Source organism: Eubalaena glacialis, chromosome 5 (assembly GCF_028564815.1).
Source record: "Eubalaena glacialis isolate mEubGla1 chromosome 5, mEubGla1.1.hap2.+ XY, whole genome shotgun sequence".
Lineage (NCBI taxonomy): Eukaryota > Metazoa > Chordata > Mammalia > Artiodactyla > Balaenidae > Eubalaena > Eubalaena glacialis.
Window position 1 is genome coordinate 51865276 of NC_083720.1, and position 21972 is coordinate 51887247.

At 35.6% G+C, this 21972-nt stretch overlaps 1 protein-coding gene across 1 annotated transcript in view; it reads right to left on the minus strand.

Annotated features, from left to right (window-relative positions):
• The window catches only part of DHX15 (DEAH-box helicase 15), a 50641-nt gene that overhangs the window by 13365 nt on the left and 15304 nt on the right, over positions 1 to 21972 (minus strand). Inside the window, exons 4-6 of the mRNA XM_061192137.1 lie at positions 13507 to 13666; positions 11701 to 11919; positions 7441 to 7608 (exon numbers count right to left, since the gene is read on the minus strand). Coding sequence (XP_061048120.1) covers positions 7441 to 7608; positions 11701 to 11919; positions 13507 to 13666 — 547 coding nt within the window. The remainder of the gene's footprint in view (positions 1 to 7440; positions 7609 to 11700; positions 11920 to 13506; positions 13667 to 21972) is intronic.

A 21972-nucleotide genomic window follows, 5' to 3' on the forward strand; every position in this document is an offset into this window, starting at 1 on the left:
ACAATTCAAATAGTAAGAATAGCATTAACTTTCACTAAACAATCAGTTACAACCCACTAAATAAACTAGAAATAAGGTTTGATCTTTAATGACCAATGCTATATAAAGACGAATTAATATTTAAGAATTCAAAGTTTCATTTAGCTCATCATAGTACTTTCCTTCTTCAACAAAAAATCTTCAGGTTATTACTCAATCACATCATGTTTTGATTATTCAAATAGCAGAAGAGCATCAAAAGAAAATTATTGATAAAGCAATATAAGCTTACCTCACAGAATGTCACCCTGAGAGAACACTCCTTGGTTAATATCCAAACTCCACACAACATGTAACATCTTTCAATATTTTCAGGCAACATTAACAAAGGAAAACTTTATATCACCAAAACTCAACTCAGTATTTTAAACAAAATGGCACATAGGGCTGAAAATCTCAAGTTAGAATCCAAGAATTTGCAGATCATCAGAACAGAATGTAGATGTTTTGGAAAGTGTATAGTCTCAAAGGGGGTGTCACTGCATATAAGGAAACTGTTAATCATTTGAACTTTTTATTGACAGGGAATGTTTAAAGCACTTACATACTAACATGACAGCTTGTTTTTTCATGTGGGTGTTTTACTGTATTTTAAACAGGTTTTAGAAGATTAGGGGCTTGAGAATGACATGTTACATAATTTTTCTTTTTAAACAATGGGAAAATGGGATCCTCATTATTATTTTCCCCAAAACATCTGATTTTGGGAACAGATTGCTGCCATTAAATAGGAGATACTTGTATATGCAAGCAGTTGACACAGAAGATAAATCAGAGTCTGCTCTTAAAGCTTTTACAGTTTGTAATGAAACAGAGGTGGAGAGGAAGTATAATGACATCAAAAATGCGCTGTAAGATTTTTAAAGTGTTTATTTCCAAAGTGAAGACAAGGAAAACTTACTGAGAAAATGGCATTTAGGAGAGTTGTTGAAGGTAAGGTGGGATCTACCCACAAGAGGGAAGGGAAGAGCACTAGAAATAGAAGGTTCGGCTTAAACGAGAGAGCATGTGGACAAGAATGCCCACAGGCACATGTAAGAAAGGACTCACACTGCCAGGAAATCTTGGAGGTTTAAAAGATTACTAGAATGCCGCGGAGCAACTAAGCCTGTGTGCCACAGCTACTGAGCCTGCGCTCTAGAGCCTGCAAGCCAAAACTACTGAAGCCCATGTGCCTAGAGCCCATGCTCTTCAACAAGAGAAGCCACCGCAATGAGAAGTCCGAGCACCATAACGAAGAGTAGCCCCCGCTCACCGCAACCAGAGAAAGCCCGCACACAGCAACGAAGACCCAACACAGCCCAAAATAAATAAATAAATTTATACGTATTAAAAAAAGATTGCTAGAGCATCACTAACAGGACAATATTTTAGAATCATTTGCATGTCTAAGACCAAAACGCTCCCTTTGTGCATTGGTCAGTTGAAAAGACTGCTAACTAGCAAATGGACAATAAACCATAAGTGGTTTGATGCTAATGAAATATATTTTCCAGAACATTTCGAAGACACGCACATTCAATAATTAGAGCTGAAGCAAGCATAAACAAGGTTAACAGGTGAACTTGAATAAATATAACCAGAGTTTAATATTCTTCTACACAGTCAGTGTGTTGTAGTGGAAGGAGCAGGGGTAGGTGGCAAAGCCAGGAATCAAACCTAAATAGTTAAGTAAGAGTGGAGAGGTTTTAACACCCCCAAGCTTTAATTTCCTTTTATAACTCTTGTATACTAGTCTAGCTGAGACAGAGTTTTAAGATATAAACTTAGATAATGAATGTGGAAAGCCCTTATAAACTATACAGAATCACAAACTACATGCCTGTGATTAAGTAAGAGGTCTTGTGGTTTTCTGTTATTCTGGGGTGAGAATGGTTGCCATTATGGATAGATGCTGTACTTCTAGATAGATGTTTAAAACATATTTTGGGGAAAAAATACATTTCACATATTTCTAATAGAACAAAATATACTCAATGTAATAAAAATGTATTGATGTGATCAACCCTTTGAGTTATTTAAAAACAAGTTTTGTCCACCAAATAATTTCACTTGGTGTTCATGTGTTTTCTCTGGGTGTGTGTGTGACAAATCATAAAACGCCTTATAAGGTGGTGTGGATGTGTGATTTCACAAGCGTTTAAGAATCAGGTGATTACACCAACTTTGGCAAGCTCCATGTCATGACTGATGATAAAGTCAACTGCCATCCAAAAGTCACACTCTGAAATACAAGCATAAAAAGACCTAGAGAAGCATGGTCTTTAGACTTTTTCCAAAGATTAAAAAAGTAAATTGGTTAAAAAGCTTTAAGGTGATAAAAAATTTTTTTTGAGTAGGACCTACCTACCCTATGAGAGGTGGGTTTTGGGACAAAAAAGGGGAACACTCATATAACAAATTGTACAACTCTGAGGGAGGTGTTTCTACTGACTCTACCACTAGAGCTGGATAAACAATACTAACTAAGGCTAAATAAAACATACACACCCACAGATCACAAAAGAACAGAGAAATAAATGAGATGATAAAAGTTATCTAGCTGTCTTGGAACCTTAGCAGTGGGGTGAGTGAGGCAAGCCCTAAGTATGTTCTAGATGTGTTAAGTGGCATATGATCTAATTAGGAAGTGGTCATAACACAGTGATACTGAATTTGTCAAGGGACTTACATATTACCGACAGGAATATATACGTTATAAGCTTTCTAGACTGTAGCTTGGCAGTAAGTGTTCAAAGAGTCTTAAAGAGTGTTCAAACCTCACTTGCAAAGGAATTATTTCAGTTAAATAACCCCATATATAGAATAAACACTATGATAAAAAGTCCGGTGATGCCAATTCTAATCTTTTTATATTATATGTGTTAAGAATAAACTCTCAGCTAGATTTATCCCTTTCCTCCTCAATAATCTGCCTTCTAATGGAATCCACGTTGATTTATTTCAATATTTCCATTTCAAAGTACTTGAGTTGCTCTACTTGAATTCTATTTGGACACAGTAATGCATTTAGGTTAAACAAATTTGGATTTTTAGTCCCTAGGGAGCTCGGTGGGGTCTCCAATTCAGTGAGGACATTAGCTTGTTTGTAAATGTCCCAGCAGCACCACACTAAGTTATCTTCAGATAGTGGATTATTAAGCCTCTCTTTAAAACTATAGAGCCATCTCCACAAGGGCCATTTCTCTTTTTTATTGAGCAATGTATGCTCTGAGCCATGTTAATTAGTAAACTCTAAGATAAGCTACAGAAAAATCAGCTATTTGTATGGACAAAATTAATGAAAACTAAATAAAAACAAAAATAGTTGCTGGATTTTAATAACACCAAATCTATATAAAACAGCAGCTATAAGTCTTAGTCCAAAAATGCATACAAGTGACTTACTGATGAGTAAACTTTCATGCATGTACAAAACTACTGTAGCTTTAACTTAAAGTCAAATATTTGAACAAATGTCAAGCATGATCAAAACAGGTAAAAGCCTCCACCCTCACATAAATTTATGAATTGCGGTCTCAACCTTTCTTTAAAAAAAATATATTTTTGGCTGTGTTGGGTCTTCGTTGCCGCGCGTGGGCTTTCTCTAGTTGCGGCAAGTGGGGGCTACTCTCGTTGCGGTGCGCAGGCTTCTCATTGTGGTGGCTTCTCTTGTTGCGGAGCATGGGCTCTAGGCACGCGGGCTTCAGTAGTTGTGGCTCTCGGGCTCTAGAGCGCAGGCTCAGTAGTTGTGGCTCGCGGGCTCTAGAGCGCAGACTCAGTAATTGTGGCGCACGGGCTTAGTTGCTCCGCAGCATGTGGGATCTTCCCGGAACAGGGCTCGAACCTGTGTCCCCTGCATTGGCAGGAGGATTCTTAACCACTGCGCCACCAGGGAAGCCGTCAACCTTTCCTGATTAAAAACTTGAAAGTTTACCATTGGTGCTATGTTACAAGTCCACATAAAAAGAACTCAGTAACTATTTGTAAAAGGAATACTAGTTAAGTACCCAGTGCCCATAAAAGATTACGTTTAATACAGCCTACATTTAAAAACTTTAGTACTAAAAAGCTGTTTTGTTAGTTTTACCACAATCCAATTAGGAACCCTATTTTGCATAAATTAATACAATGAGTAAGATAACAAATAAGGTACTACCTTACAAAACGTGCTCGAATATAAAGTAATTTAACAAAAACATGAATCAAATAGTATTTTGTTTCACACTGGAAGCAGACTGTAAACCCCTAAATGTTCCTATGTAATTTTATTTATTTATTTACTTACTTATTTTTGTGCTTTGTCACAGTTACTTTTTTTTTTTTTAATTGAAGTATGGTTAATTTACAACATTGTGTTACTTTCTGCTGTAGTTTACATATACATATATCCACTCTTTTTAAGATTCTTTTCCCATATAGGTCATTACAGAGTATTGAGGTCCCTGGGCTATACAGTAGGTCCTTATTAGTTACCTATTTTATATATAATAGTGTGTATATGTCAATCCCAATGCCCAATTTATCCCTCCCTGTAATTTTAAATGAATTTTGAGTATCAGTCAGTGACAGCACTCTTGAATGAAAGTCCCATTCTAGTTAACTGGCACAGTTACGTTTAATGAATGAATTCATGACAAAAGAATCAAGCCTTGGCCTCTAGTTCTTTATTTTATAATATAAATAGGATATTACCAAAGTTGTAGCATTTAAAAAAGAGAACAGGAAAACAGCAACTGAATACCAGTTCTTACTGTTCTGGTATCCACCCACATTCCCTCATGTAACCTGTGTGCATCTTAATTCTTACCCTTCTTCTTTTCCCACAATCCCACCAATCCTTTCTTCTATTCTAACTGAACCTGCCAAGCCCTGGGTCTGATGGTCACTTGCTCATCTCGCCTGCCAGTCACTGCTTGGCCTTAGTGCATTTCAACAGTCTCAGGTTTTCAGCTGGCACTCCCACCTTCCCTGACCAGCTTCAAAATACATGATTTGTTGAGCGAATCCTCCTCTATAAACTTCTATAAAAATTGTTCACTTTCCCTTAAACATGCTGGGCTTCAATGTGTCTTTCCTCATAAAGAATAATGCACCAATTGCCAAGGGAAGTCCTCCCTCCCCTGGGATCATCCAGGGAGGCCATGACAGTGCTCTTCTCAACCTCTAAGATGAAGCTGACTCACGCCAGGAGATAACATGATTTCCCAACAAGAGATCCTATAGCTTTAGCTGAATGCAACATCATTAGTGGATGATGAAATAGCATTGTGGCCCTTAGTTTTGATTCTGAATTAAAAGCCTGAGATGGGATCCCACGGTGAGCCCAAGCCCTGGGAACTCCAATGGCCTCCCCTCAACATCTGTGGCCATCACACATATATCCAACTGCTGCTGAATCACTCTTTTCAGAAAGACAAAATTCTCCTAAATATCCCAGGATTTACAAGAACATGAAAAGCAATAGTATTAAAAAACCAAACAACGAATTCTATTCCATGGGCTTAGGCTGTAGAGTCTACAAAATGTACCATGTACTGGACTGACACCAGACTGAACCTAAACTTCCAATATACTAGTATTAACAGAGCAAAGAAGAGCTCAGATATGAAGTAAGTTTTAATAAGTGTGGGCCCGATAGTTCTCAAAGTAACTCAAAATGGAATGAAGAGAACTACATGAAAAGACAAACATGGCAAATCTTGCTGTAAGCCAATTTTACTCAAAGATAAATAAAAACACCATTTTAAAATTAAAACAAATGCAGATACACAAAGTGTACATGATTCAAGAAAAAATTAAATCACCTGCCTGGAGGATGTACTAACTCCTCTTTACTATAGAAAATGTTTACGAAACAGCTACTTTTATATACATCCATTGACAAAGAGTGAAGTTAAAAACTCCACAGAGAATGAGTACTTTTCAGTCAACAAATCAACTTCAAAATTATATACTAAAGTTATCACTTAAAACTGTCCCCCAAAGTTCTGAATGCACATAAACAGAAAATATTTTAAAACATATTCTAGAGACAGCACTACGACAAAAATAATTGCAATGTTGAACATAATGAGGCTATGATCAGACTATTTTTTTAAAAGTCATATTCACTACTCTTGTTGATCTATGAAAAACTCAAAACCTAATTTTTTTCCCTATCAATCTCCTGTTAATTTATATACCACTACGCTGGTGTTGCCTATCTTTTCAGTAAGTTCTTTCCATTTGAAAAATGTATCTGGTTCATTTAACTTTTACACAGCCATGTAAAGAGATAATTAACCATGATACATTTAAATATCTTTATAATTTGTAATTTTCCAACAATCATCAAAAATGTTGGGAAAAAAGATCGAAAAAATACAGCAAAAAAAAATGTGAATCTGTTAGGCTAGAATACAGACATAAGAAAGCAATAGATTCCAAATCTGACTGATAAGCAAGTCATAAGTGAGTAATATTTCCTAAGACTTTTCTACATGAATAAACTCAAGAAATGTATAACAGTTGCCACGAGGGCCTAGACTGTTCTAGATATGTTAGTACCCTGTATACAATAAGCTTAATCCCTGACAATCATCTCCCCAAGGTGATGAAGGTAATCAACTATACCCACTTTAAAATATGCAAACTTTAAAACCAGATTAAGAATCGTACCAAAATTCACATGCAGCTTATTATATAGCCTAATAAATGGTTGGGCTTTTTAGAAGCCAAGTTGACTCTAGTGGTTTTCCAACCTTTTCAAACAATGCAATCTTATTTTCAAAGGATCTACCAGAATCTCCATATCTTAAAAAATAAAAGCATAGCTGCCTGTATCAAACTCAGATCTCCTTCCTATACATGCCCCCCTGACACAAAGCACCCAGAAACAAGGCTGGAATACCCCTGGCTCCCTTCCTGTGCCAGGCAGATATTCACACCAAAAGGATCCACAGTTCCTGCCCTCAAGAAATCCAAATATTTACGCAGTGTGATTAGTGTTGCTGTTATTAGAGATCTGTGCAGTCAACATTTCATACCTACAGACATGACATTTGGTTAGGTCTTGACAAAAATTCTAGGCAGAAGCCAGGGCACCGAAGAAAAAAGTACTTAGTTTTTGCCAAGTGATTTAATGGGGAGGAAGACATCTGGCTGTCTTCCTCACCCCAATCAACCTTCCATTTGCTAAGGAGGAACTTCTGGGGAGAGAGGGAAGCAGTATCTGCTCTTACTCTAAGGTCAAAAGATATGCAAAACTCTACTCAAATACATTTCTTTCTATTTACTTTGGAAATACAGGTAACTTTGTAGCATACAATTCAGATCACAATCACCCATAACTTACTCCTTTATAATTCAATATAGTTTGATATCTCACAGACAAATCTTTCGGCATTAATGCAATGTTTATAGAAAACATTTCAATGCTACCTTTCTTCCAATTGCTCCGTTCTGCTTTTTTGGAGGCGGAGGCTCAAAAATGCGTTGCTGCTGCTGAGGTGGGAGTGTAGAGTACAGTGGAATGATTTTAATGTCACCAACTTCAGGGCCCAAATCATCAACCTCACGCTTTATTCTCTTACAGGCTTCATCAATTTCCTACAAAAGTTTGAATTTGAAAATAAAATGAATACACACTGAAACGTTTTAAGTACTTATCATAATCCTAGTTCTATGCAGCTTATTTTCATTTTAGTAATCAAAATTAATATAGAAAATTTCACTGGGATTTCCAAAAATAATCCAAGAAACTGATTTAAACACAAAATTGCCTTATTGGCATTCCACACCCTTTTTTCTTAGACTCGATATCCTAATTAATTCTCAACAAACTGTACTAAAATTGAAATTTCTCACCCAGGAATATTTAACTGCACTCATAACCTTTTCAATTTTCACAATCTAAAAGAAATTGATGTGCTAGATATTTTAAACAAGCCAATTAGGCTTTAATGTCACGTATCACTAATGCAATTATATGGAAGATTTGCTTCATTGTGCTTAATGAGAACACACACCTCTACAGTATCAACATAGATATTTAAGAACTAGGTTAACCCAAATATCTTAGAGCCTCTTCAAAAATTTCCCTACTATAGAAAACGATTCCAATACATTTGCATTCAAACCCAGTTTTAAAGAGAGGACACACAATGAATACTGAGAGTGTGTGAGCGACAGGTAGATGGGAGGCTCTAGGGGATGACAAAGGGACTTGAAAATGGGAAGGGAGCCAATTTTAAATTTTACAGAAGCTTTAATTTAGTTAAACTCAGAAGTATGCTAAATGATTTGGCAGTTTGTCCAATAATCTCAACCAGAAGTTACCCTTATTGACAAATTATCTTTTATTCAAAAGACAGAATGATTTTTAAAATTTATCAGATTAATTTATTGTATATTATAATCAAGCTAGAATAATTTTCCTTGAAATGATTGTAAATCAAAGTGAAACTCTGTTTCCACGTTAAAGAATACAAAGATTTTGGATACTTAAGAACAACAAAAAAAAGGTTTTTTCCATCAATTTCAAACATACCAGTTTTCTTGAATAACAGATAAGGTCTTGAAAACTGTGACACAGAAAATTACTACTAAGTATTTGATGTAATAGTTTCCTTTGAGATCTAAAGTTTCCAAACGAAAATGAAAGTTTGCTATTCACTGAAAAAAATATAACAAATGAAACAAATATTTTTACCAAAAAAACTGCTTTCAAATGCTGTACCTAGTTTAGAATGCCCCCTGCTGGTATACAAATACAAAATTAGACCTCTTCCCCCACCCCCGCAAAAAAAACGGAATATAAATCCAAAACTAGATTTTATATATCGCATATCCTATAGGAAAATTGACACCAGTATTTTCAATTTTGTTAATTCTATAATATATTCGACTGGAAAATAAATGGTCAGAAGCCACCAAATCCCAGATTTTATATAGAAAATTAAAAGTGCCCCAAATCATGCATTTGCAGACTCCAGAAATTTTAACGAGATTATTTTACTTGGAAGTACTGGAAGTATTTGCTAAGCATGTATGGAGCTAAAACAAAATCACTATTGCACGGGATATAAAGACTACTCTAAAGAGCAGAGGGGAAAAAAAAGTCACACCATTTATGTTTTTATACAAAGTTCTAAACACTATGCTTTTAAACTCGGCAACAAAATTTTCCCTAAATTTAACCAAACTTCCAGAGTCAACACTGTCAGTTCTGAAGACCACAAAGCTTATTAACATTCATCAGCACAATGCAACCTTCTGCTTAGTCATGAATTGAGAACTGAGACAAAAGTTTAAGAGTTTCTGAATTCAGGAAAGACTTTCAGCTCCAAAAGCATCAATATGTATGTTAGTAAATTAATTCAGACCCTCCTAATTTAAAGAATCTCAACTCCTGCATGTGGAAAAGACTCAGTGAAATTAAAAAGAATGTACTGCTTAAAGAATGAAGGTTTCAACATCTTTAAGTATCTACTTATAAACAATTGATATTTCAATTATAATCATTCTTATCTAATTCAGTAGCACAGCTCCTCTAAGGATTTCTTCTAGGAACAGTTGATTTAATGGAGTAACAAAAAAATAATACACATTCTAGAATTCACATGTTTTCCAACCTTTCACCAATTAAAACTGGTCTCTCCCCTCCCAAATTAACTCAAGGGACTATAGAAACACAACTGTTTACGTGGTCAAAATGGTAACATGGTCATTTTTAAATGTCAAGATAGCTAAATTTTATGGACACTATTCAAATTTATGGAGACAGGAGTACTGAATTCCCAGAATCTACCATTTAACTGACCAAGTAAAAATAACAGGTTCACAGACATGAGGAATAGTAGTTTTGCTACCTTCTCCTTAAAGGTCTTTACATTCTTCAAGACTTCATTAGTCTAAAGGAAACTTAAAAATCCAACAGGACACATGTAAACCTAGTTCAATTACAGTAATACTTTATTGAAAGATACACACATTTGAAAACCTTGGGGCTTATTCCCTTCCTTTCCCCAGCTGTGGGGTAGCTGCCAAAATATCAACCACAGAAATTTAACTCATAGAAAAGCATCTCAGGTCATCGCCATAAGGCCATCTGATATTTCTGACAGAATTCTAATATGCTTGTCTAACTGAACATAATGACTATTTTGAATAGCCGTTAAAAAAACATGCTATGCACTTTGGAAGAAGTGAGAAACTATAGAGACCATACACAAAGGAACAAAATGAATACAACAGCCTCAACATTGCATTATAGGATAAACACTGTTTACATGTTATCTAAAAAGCATTTGGTACTCTTGCTTACAAAATATATATAAAAATTCTTCCATTCAAAATGCATACAAAGGAAGACTAATACGTACAGAGATCTATCTGTAAAACTGAATTTGCAACCCACCTTTTTTCCCAAAAGAACAAGTATGATTCTCTACTGCGAATGATTTTGCACCCCCAGGGGACATTTGGCAATGTCTACAGACTGGGGGAGTGTAACTGCATCTAATGCATAAAGGCCAGAGACACTAAGAAACATCCTACAATGCATGGGGTACCCACAGCAAAGAATTAATCAGCCTACAACATAGTGCTATGGTCGAAAAACCCTGCTCTACAGAAAAGAAACTATGGCCAATGGGACAGAAATAATAAATCATATGGACAATAATGAAAAAACGCAAGGATAAAAAAATTACTCAACATTTATAGCTCCTAATGCAACAGCATTTGATCAAATATTATATATCAAGCATCCCTGCAGACTGAACGCAAATAAGATAGTTCACATTCTAGTGAAGGTGAATGAACAGCACAGATACAGAACATTTCCAGATATGAAGAAAGTTGTAATGGAATAGCACTGCTCTAGAACCTTGCTAGGAATAGAATCTCAGGCCCTACCTGACCTACTGAATCAGAATCTGCAAGTTTTCTAAGTGATCAGCACATATATTAGTTTGAGAAGCAAGTTCTAGAAAATTCACAAAGCCTACTATAGCAAATGACAAGCTTTAAGAAAACCTCTAGAAAAAGGCTTTCTAAAACTATTTTATCCAGATAGCTTTCATTGAGCTTATTTAACCATCAAGAATTTTTCAGCACACCTGTAAACATCCTGTTGGAAATGAGTTTAGAAAATGCTGCATCTGAGATTAAAATTCCTATCTAAAAAATGATGAAATTCTAACTAAGGAATTTCAGTGATTCCTTCCAATCCTCAGTAAACACATGCAAGAAGACAAAAACAAAACACACACATTTGTTTTGATGGTAGATGGGCACTTGAGTTACCTGACTTCACTTACAAACTAAATTACTGACTATAATAACCAGATTTCACATCACCTGTGATTCAAATTCATGCCTCAGCAAAACTGCAAATTAACACAACACTACTCACCACCCAGGTCTCTCCAAAGTTGAGACTACAATTGCTAAATCTTGAAATTCTAAAAGCATTTAGTATTCTTAGGGTAATTAACTAGAACACAAAGACTAATGGTATAAAAGGGTATTCCTAGAGTACACAGATAAAAGGAGTTAAGTATTTCATATATATATACAATCAGGTTGAAGAAAAACTTTAAATACTGGGATAAGAAATATATGGTTAATATATGCCAAATTCTTAAAGTTGTTGCCTAATAGAAACAATATAAATAACGAAGCAAATAATGACAATACCTCTTGACCAGTTAAGAAAAGTAGAAGATCTCCCTCCTCCTCTTCACACATATGAATCTGGATCACGGTTCGAATTGCTGCTTCAAGATAATCTCTCTCTGGTTCGGGAGTATAAAAGATCTCAACAGGATGTGTACGCCCGGGAATAGTTAAGAGAGGACAGTTATCAAAGTAAATCTGGAATTTTCCTGCATCTAGAGTAGCGCTCATAACTATAACCTGAAAAGAAAACAGTAAATTAAGTGAAGCTGTCTTCAAAGATCCTTACGTGGTTTTAAAGTAAAAAACAGAAGAGTAATGTTTACTGCTCCAAGTATGTCAATACGCCTGAATAAACTGTGATTAAAAAAATCAAATACAGAAAAGCTGTGCTATAGTAAGCTATTTACATTTTTTAAAAGTAGGAATAAACCTGGCATCCAATAAATAACCTAGAATACATGTTCACGAAGCAACACCTTAAAAACCAAAGTTTATAAAATTACGTGATATGTAAAAGGGATTGGTAAAAGACAACATAAATATGTAGTATGATTGCAGCTATGTTATTAAAACAAAACATGACAACCTTGCACATAGGGGAAAACAGGAACAAAGCGCAAAAACAAAACAAAATATTTCTCCATTCTTCCAAACCATCTTTATTAAGCATATGTTCTTCAGAAAACTTTCTAAAACAGAGGCTTTCTATACTGCTGTAAAAGCCACAGTGAAGAAAGGTTGTTCAGGTGCAGCGTTGCATGATCGTGTAGTCACCCTCCTTTTATTTAAATTATGACGTTATATGATCCATTAAAAACGTACTTAAATAGAAGGCTCCCCCCTTAAACATTCCACTACAGAGTTCTTAATTTCTACTTTGAGTTCCTACCTAAAAATTTCAGTTGCTCATAAGGTTTAATCAGTAATGACAGTACTCATATAGTTATTCAAATATATTCTTTAAAAGCATAAATTTAATATTTATAAGCCAAATCATACTCAATATCAATTTTTGTTAAGACCCAGAATCTTTCTGCCTAGTATACAAACCCTCTGTAACACATACACTAACACACGATACTAAGTTCCAATGAATGGTACACACACACACACACACACACAAATGCAAAAGTGGAACTTCATAAACTTTGGGAGACAAAAATGTCAGCATATTCAGTCAGTTTTAAGCCCTTATCAACACAGTAACACTGGCCAGGGTCTAAGTGGTATAATGGACAGAAAAACAAACACACACACACAAGACCCTAGGTTAAGGGAAGGTATTTCTAAGGAGTGGTTTATTCTGGGTATAGTTATTCCACTCTCCAGCATTACGAGTTAGCATGAGCGTGTCTGTGTTGGGACAAGGACAAAGATTTGATCCTTGACGAAGGCGTTCCCTGTACTTAATAAAGCCAGGGTGAGCAGAAGGCTTAAAAACACCACGCTATTAGATCATTCAAAAACAAAACAAAACAAAACAAAAAACTGGGGGGGTTAGAAACTGAAAAGATTTGGCTTAAAAATACATTACTAAAATATATTACTAAAAATAATTACTAAAAAATACATTACTAAAAATACATTACCAAAAAGATTTGGCTTAAAAATGCATTACCAAAAATACATACTTAAAGTCTAAAAGACACAGCAAGGTAAATTAGAAAGAAAGGATAAACCACTACAGGTACTCTCATTGGTTGCTTCTTTTACAGGTGATTATTTTTTGTAGTCGATTAGAGTGATCATCATGTGCTCCCTGTTTTTTATATATACATACATATATAGGTATTTTTTAAGAACCAAACAAATAAATTAATTCACCTTTAAATCTGATCTCTGTCTAACAACCTCCTTCAGAACACCCATGAGAATATCTGTAGCCAATGTCCTTTCATGAGCCTCATCAAGAATTATTACACCATAACGCTCCAAGAGAGGATCATTCATAGCTTCACGAAGTAACATCCCATCAGTCATATACCTATATTGACAAAGAACATGTTAGTTAAAGGTTCATTTAGGGCATTTTAAAACTAAACTTCATGACATAAATATGAAATGCAAAGACATCAGATAAGTCAAAATTAAACCCTTGTTCAAACCAAATGTGCTATTGTTTCATAATCAATTGCAAAATTAAGCTTCCAGAAAAACTTCAGTGAATACATCAAAGTTATACATTATCAAATCCTGTCAAGTGAGCCTGTTATACTGCAATGCATTGAGAAAACAAGGTAAATCTGATGATGGAATATAACAAACACACGGTTTCACACAAATGCCAAAGCAAAATTAGTCACTTAAATAAATTTCTTAAAAACAAAATAAAATTTAAAACAAATATTCAACCTGCAAATAAAACTAAGAAACCATTTTAAGTTGCTTTATCACATTACAGCACTAAAATGTTGTATTTCTTTAAAATCTTAATAACTCCCCACTTAAGCTAACAGACTCCTGGTTCAAAAGGACTAAGAGAGCACGAGGCTACCATCTTTCTTTCCCCAGCCCCATCCAATTCAATAAAATGATGGTAAAGAATCATAAAAGGAATATATTCATGGAATGAGTAGCAGCATTAGCACTATGGAAATGCTGATAAATACATATGGAAGAGAAAAGGCAAATGGCATTAGCTGTATCAATGAAGCAAAGAGAGGAAAACTAGGCTCAGGGATGGCTCAAGAGAAGACAGCTAATGTGTAATACAGGCACTCAGAAGAAGGGTGGTTTGCAGAATGGCTGTATGGGTCAGCCATCTCCTGTCCATTCCATTCTGGCTGCTACTGTCACTAACACGAAACGCTATCCTACATTTGGCACCTGGACAAATTGCAAATGCTGAAGTCACAGGTCATTCAGTTAAAATACAAATCCATGGTTTTATTTACAGAATTAAAAGCAGTATAAAAATCTGATGTCATCATTTATGACTTCACTATTCTGCCTCTATTTTTGACAAATTAGTCTAATCTAATCTTTCACGGACCAACTTGACATTTTTAGCTAAGGCCATCTGTTGGAGCACCAAGTTCAGCAAAATGACAGTATACAACCCACATGAAGCCTTCTCTTTATTTTACCTGAACTTAACTGTAAATTAAGACTTTTGGCAAAGAAATCCATCTTTACTCTTTATGTGTTATGTTTCTTTCTTCTTTGGTCCTATTTTAAAAAGGAAGCTACCACATTCCTGGCATCGACACAGCATTACCTGCAAGATTATTTTATATTAAGACCATGAAGCAAAAACAGAGCCAATTAAACTATGACTCAATGCCTTAACCACAGTGCACCACTGTGCATGAATCAGCTACACTATCCTCTAGATGCTCTGAAATATCTTTGATCTCTTTGAGGACATGTGGTGCTTTCTCCTGCCTTCAGATGTTATTACTGACATGAGCTGGGCAGTCCTTTTGCACATTATCTCAGTAGCAAAACATTAATACAGTTTCATCTACTTGTGGATAATTTCCTTAGATTCAACAAAGCTCTTGTCTGTTGCTTTGCAAGGCAAAAAACCAGAACTGGTCACTCTTTGAACAGCAAATATCTGCTTAAATACTATCAAATTTACACTCTACTGCTCAGTTTGCAAGCCAACTCATTTCAACATGGAATCCTAGTGTAGTATTTTGAAGATACTTTAATTAACAAATGAACTCAACATATGTAGTTACAGCAATACATATTACTTATTTGAAGTGACAACTTGTACAGCTAGCTCAAGTTCAAGCATTGACAACCACCTAACTTCCACCTGTTTATAAGACCCTCATAGACTGTAAAATGCATTCTAATTTCACATATTAAAATTGTGATTAAAAAGTCACTAAAGTATCAAACTTTCACTTGAAAACTCCTTAAAAAAAAAAACAAACCACCCTTTTATTTTGATCTTTTCTCATATTCCTCAAACTTCAGACCACCAAAACACTACGGAGGCATCCAAAAGGAGAGCTAACCCAAATACTCATTCTTTCATATTTTTCTGAGAAGAGGGGAAAGGTTACAAATGGCAGTTTATAAATATTATAAATTAAATTAATGGAACTATTATTTGTCCTCTTTTATTAACAACTTGTATTACCTATTACCAAGTTTAATGGTCAACTAAACCTGAACCCTCTGACTTCCAGATTCTACCGACTCCTAATAGTTCAATATTGATTAGATCATCACCCAGTGATCCAATTCTATGAGATGTTACAGTTAATTATCTCCTGCATCACGAGCTAATATGGGAAGCTTGCTGTTTGTACAACAGAGAGAGCTTCAGAAAAAAAGACGTTTTTGAAGTTGGAAAATCTCTAAAAGATACAATCAAATTTGCTGCTTTCCCAGTGAAGAAAACTGAGTACTAGCAGTTAACTTTTCCAGGGTCTCAAAACCAGTTAAAAAGCTTACTAAGACTAGGTATCAGTGTACTGATTCCCAATCCCAGGCCCCTCCTACACTAACACACTCTCCTCAAAGTCCCAGATAAATAAACAAAAAAGCTACCTGGTGATTTGCTGTACTGCTACATGTATGAAACCCTTTGCTAAAAAAAACAAAGTAACCTGAAACAGAGCACAAAAAAGGGAGAATCAGGTAGGTCCTATTAAAACCCTAACCATTTTCTTTTAGTTAGGTCAAGTTTTACTACCTTTCATAGTAGTGATAAAATACTTAACCCAGACTAAGGGGTGAGCCATAAAAATAGGGGGTCACAATAATAAATTGTAATTACATTATTTTGAAGTTTCAGTAATGGACTAGTAAACAGAAATTGCACAGGACAGCCAAACTCTACATTTTACTGGATAACCTATTCTCCACAGTGTTTTTTTAACTGTCTTAGGACAAAGACTAGCTTAAAAAGTCATCAGCATCACCTGGGAACTGGTTAGAAATACAGAACTGGCCTCACCCCAAACCTACTTAATCAAAAATTCTGAAGGTGAGGCATAGCAATCTGTGTTCTAACAAGCTTTCCTATGATTTTGATGCTTGCTAACTTGTGGAAAGCACTAGTCTAAACTAATCAAGTTAAACAAGAGGCAGGGTATTCCCTGGCGGTCCAGTGGTTAGGACTCCAAGCTTCCAATGCAGGGGGCCCAGGTTCAATCCCCGGTTGGGAACTAAGATTCCACAAGCCGCGTGGCATGGCCAAAAAAAAAAAAGTCTTTGGTGCTATTAAAATAAACTTAAAAAAAAAAAGAGGCAGATTAAGCAAAGTAGATGGTTAAGGTGGCAAAAACATCCTTGGAGCAAACCAAAAAACCAAACCAAAAAACCCAGTACTAAGTACTATCAATTTAGCTTAAGTATTTTTTGCAATCAATGGGCACAGGCAGACAGCATGGTACAAGCCAACCGCTAACTCTGATCCCAACCAATGTCACAAATTCTGATATAAACAAAGCACTTTAAAACATTATGTACTGCAAACGTGTTATTTGTTTATAGTTTTCTTTACATATATTTATAATTTTTGAAACCATCTCAAGTAGTCTGATTCAAAGAAAAGTCATAAAGGGGAAAAAAGATCCACAGAAAGGTGACAAATGCTTTGCAAAATGAACACTCAGAAATTTAAAAAGTTTTTAATAATAAACTATGTATTATTCATAACTTTAATGAATGTCAACAAGTAATGCTCAAGTTATGAGTGATGAAAAACTGACTAGGGCTTCCCTGGTGGCGCAGTGGTTCAGAGTGCCTGCCAATGAGGGGACACGGGTTCGAGCCCTGGTCCAGGAGGATCCCACATGCTGTGGAGCAACTAAGCCCGTGCGCCACAACTACCGAAGCCCACGTGCCCTAGAGCCCGTGCTCCACAACAAGCCACTGCAATGAGAAGCCCGCGCGCCGCAACAAAGAGTAGCCCCAACTCACCGCAACCAGAGAAAGCCCGCGTGCAGGAATGAAGAAAAAAACCTGACTATATGGGTAAGCAATCCTCGGTAACAGTGTTCTCTGGCGGGGGTGGTGGGGGTGGGGGGTGGGTAATAAAAGACTCCCTGCCTCAGCGCCACCCCCCCAATTCCAGACTGATCAAAGATGTTTAAGACAAAAACATACTGGAATACAGAATACATGGAGGATTATTTAAAACAACCTTGGCCAGGGTGTGATGTAAAATCCAACATTAAAAAGTGGTTAAACACTTGTATAAAATTCATGTTTCTGCATGGCATGAAATGTCATAAACAAGGCAAGGAAACAAATGGCAAACTAGGCAAAAACTGCAACTCATATCCAGAATGCCAACTGCTAAAGGCTCATACAAATCAGTTAAGAAAAAGGCCGACCAGCCATAGAACCACCACAGGACAAAGAATATAAAGTTACCAAATTTCATCAATCCTATAATACTGTATATTTTTCAAATTTACCTTCTCTGTGATTGGCATGCATTTTATTTTTTTTATTTTTTCCACTCATGATTTTTTTAATTGAAGTATAGTTAATTTACAATGTTGTGTTAGTTTCTGCTGTACAGCAAGGTGATTCAGTTATACATATACATACTTTTAAAATATATATTCTTTTCCATTATGGTTTATCATAGGATACTGAATATAGTTCTCTGTGTTATACAGTAGGACCTTGTTGTTTAAACCATACATTTTAAAATAGCACCTTACAAACGACTGTCAACCAGGTAGCAATACTCCTGGAAAGATGAAAAAAGCATCTCAGATTCCAAAAAGAAATACAAATGGCTCATAAATACATGTAAAGATGCTCAATTTCATACAAAAGAAATGCAAATTAAAACCATAATGAGATTCTATTTTTCACTTACAATACTGACAAAGATAAAAACAAAAAGTTCCACAACAAAGTGTTGGCAAGGGCATAGAAACTGACGCTCATCTGCTCATCCCTTACTGGTCTGAGTAGATAAAATCTCTGTGAAGGGAAATCTGGCCACAGTTAATAAAATGAAACACACCCTTTGATCCAACCAGTTTTATTTTTAAGAAACTCATTTCACAGATACACTCACCTGTACACATGTGTGAAAAAATGTTTGTGCAAGATTGTAAGGGAGTACCTAGGGCAGCAACCGATTTTAATAACAAAAACTGTAAGTTTGAGTGTCCATCAGAAGAATTAAACTATGCAGCCATTAAAAAGAATGAGGCAACTTTGTTTATTGTTCTACAACAATCTCCAAGATAAATATAAATGAAATCAGCAGCCATACATCTTGAACCAGCCCTACTATAAACTCTGAATTAATCTGTTCTGAAAATCCTAGTTACACAGTGCTTTTCCAATACTGTTAGGGTTTTGGTTACCTTTCAAAGTATAGGCTTTATCCTGGCATGATTAAATATGCATGTAAATCAAAACTATGTTTTTAGAGGATCCAAAATTTGTCTCAGCATGACCCAAAGTAATTCCTGGTATCTGCTTCAAAGAGTATTTAGTATAAATGACAGGCCCTGTTAATTCTGAGTAATTAGATTTACTGCTTTACAAATACTTACACATAAACTATATGGAGAGATGAAGAATGAGGATGGAGAGGAATAACAACACATACAGTGGTTAAGAACACATCCTTGTTGCAAGACAAACCTTGATCAAGTCCCTGCTTTCTTATTGGTGTTCAACCCTGAACAAGTTCAACTTCTCTAACACTCCATTTGAAAAATGAGAATATGGTAACTATTGTTTAAATTAAATAAAACAAGGTATATAAAACACCTAACTGCACCAACTGCCTGGTACTTGGTAAGTATTCAATACAGTAGAACTCTACACTACACTCTTAACTAACCTCCACCTAATGAATGAATCCTTGGGAAAATCACCCTTACTCTACAAACATACTGTAGTATAACTACACTTTTGTCCCTGCCAGTTGGGTCAACATAATCATATGTGACATGATGATCAACTTTTAGAACAGAAAAGAGAGTTGTACGTATGTATCCTAAGTTGTATGCTCCAGAAAAGCTTGAAAAAGATAAATCACACACACAAAAGCTATCAAATGTGTGAGATAACTACAGAAGAGTGAAAGGTGTCTGGAATTCCAGAATTCCAAAAGACTGAACTCTCTTAAATTCCAGAAAAGCAACACCTGTGTATTTTGCAAGTGTTTGAGGTTTAGATCCCACCTTTAGAACTAGACAATTTACTAAGTAATGGAACTCCAAAGGGCCCATATTCAAGGAAATGTGTTGGTCCTACATTAACAGATTGACGAATGTATAGGTTTTAAGCTAAAATAAAATGTTTAACGTTTTCATAAATTTTCTATTTACCACTGTTTTTAGATTAACCCACTACAATCCAGTCAAGTGACATATGTGTCTCTATTAAAGAAAAGCTACCCATGTTAAAATGCCTACACAAACAGGTTTGTGTGTGGTAATTTCTTCAAAGTTATAATGGATCAAGACTTCTGAAAGAGACAGTGACTAAAAGAAGTACTTACTTACACACTTTCCTACCACATAACCTATTTTTGTTTAAAGCCCCTATTGGTAGAATAATTTTTTAATGACAATAGTAAGGAACAGAAAAATAACAAAGCTAAAACAGTTTGCATTTATCAGGAATAATATTAGAAGACAGAACTACATATAGTACAGTGATTTTATAAAATATTGTTCTTTTCACCAGCAAATATGGTGAGTCTAAACACCCTACCCTTCTTTCACAATGCCAACACTATGAAATGGTTGATTACCAAAAAAAAAGCAAACAATTTTTAAACATGCTTACAGTGAATGCTATTATACTTATTAAAGAGCTACTGATAAAGTTATCAAATACCTTCATCCATCAAAACAATTTTTTTCCAATATCAGTCAGTACTTCTGTATGCCATGTGCACAAAAAAAGTTGATCATACATTTTAAGTATATAGAAGTCAGTTTAAAAAAATGAAGTTTTTTACTTCTTTCAAGTGACCTGGCTATTTCTGGACTCATCACTAACTTAAAGTCTTCTGTGCATGTCCAAAATAGCTAGCACTGTATGTCTCAGTTCTATGAATTTATTTAGACAACTTCACAAACCTGATCCACAAGAACACAGCCATTTAAAAAAGCAAGACATTTTGTTGTTCAATATTAAGATCTCCTAAAGGACAGCTCACATACAATCCACTAAAGCACAATCTAAGTTTACTGTGTAGAAAAGTAAAGGTGGGAGCATCCAATCTGATTCCGCAGACATCACATTAGTAAATAATGGTGGTTAAGAATGAAATAATGACTGAGTTTTTTCTTTCAATGTCCAATATTTGTTTAATGAGCTATTAAGTTGTTAGAACATAAATACTTCTTAGAACTAAACTACTAAATAAACAAGAATTCTGAGTTATTTCTTTAGGCCTAGGGTGTCATGAAAAAACTCCTGACGTTAAGCATGCTGTGAACCAAAGCAGCATGGGAACTTCTACTCTACTTAAAATCTAGCTTATCTACCTAGTTAATTTGCCCATTTAAGTCTCTCCATCCTTCTCAGCTCAGATGAAATACCACCTCTTCTGTGAAATCATCTACACAATTCATGTGACATTCAAACTACCTTCTTAATTGCTTCATAGCTTACCTCCCTAACCAAGTCAGAAAAGAGCCAACAACAGTAGCTCAGTTCCTTTATATACATAATGATCTTTTCACTGGTAAAGGGATAAAGATTTATACAGGCTCAAGTTCAGTTTGACATATTCTTAGCAAAAGCATTACCCATTATGAGCAACACTAATCTTACTATAACCACAACACTATATTTAGCATGATATCGGTTACAATGAGAACAAATCACTATTAGATGTAAACAGTCACATGGAAAGGTACTATACAGTACTCGGAATAATTTGCAATCTACAATGTTTTAATGCAATTCTAACATCAAAAAAATGGACAGGGACTCCCCTGGTGGTCCAGTGGTTAAGAATCCACCTTCCAATGCAGGGGACATGGGTTCGATCCCTGGTCGGGGAACTAAGATCCCACATGCCGCCGCAGGGCATCTAAGCCCGCCCGCCACAACTTCTGAGCCCTCTCGCGCTAGAGCCCGCACACAACTAGAGAGCCCACGTGCCAGAACTGAGCCCTCGCACGACAATCAGAGAGAAGCTCGCATGATGCAACAAAAGATCCCACGTGCCCCAACTAAGACCCGACGCAGCCAAATTAATTAATTTTTTAAAAAATGGACCAAAAAAGCCAAACATCAAATCCCACTTATCAAGTATATAGCCTCACAGTTATTAACTGAAATGCTGAAGATCAGCAGCCAAAGAATAGCTTTATTTTGGCAAACAGC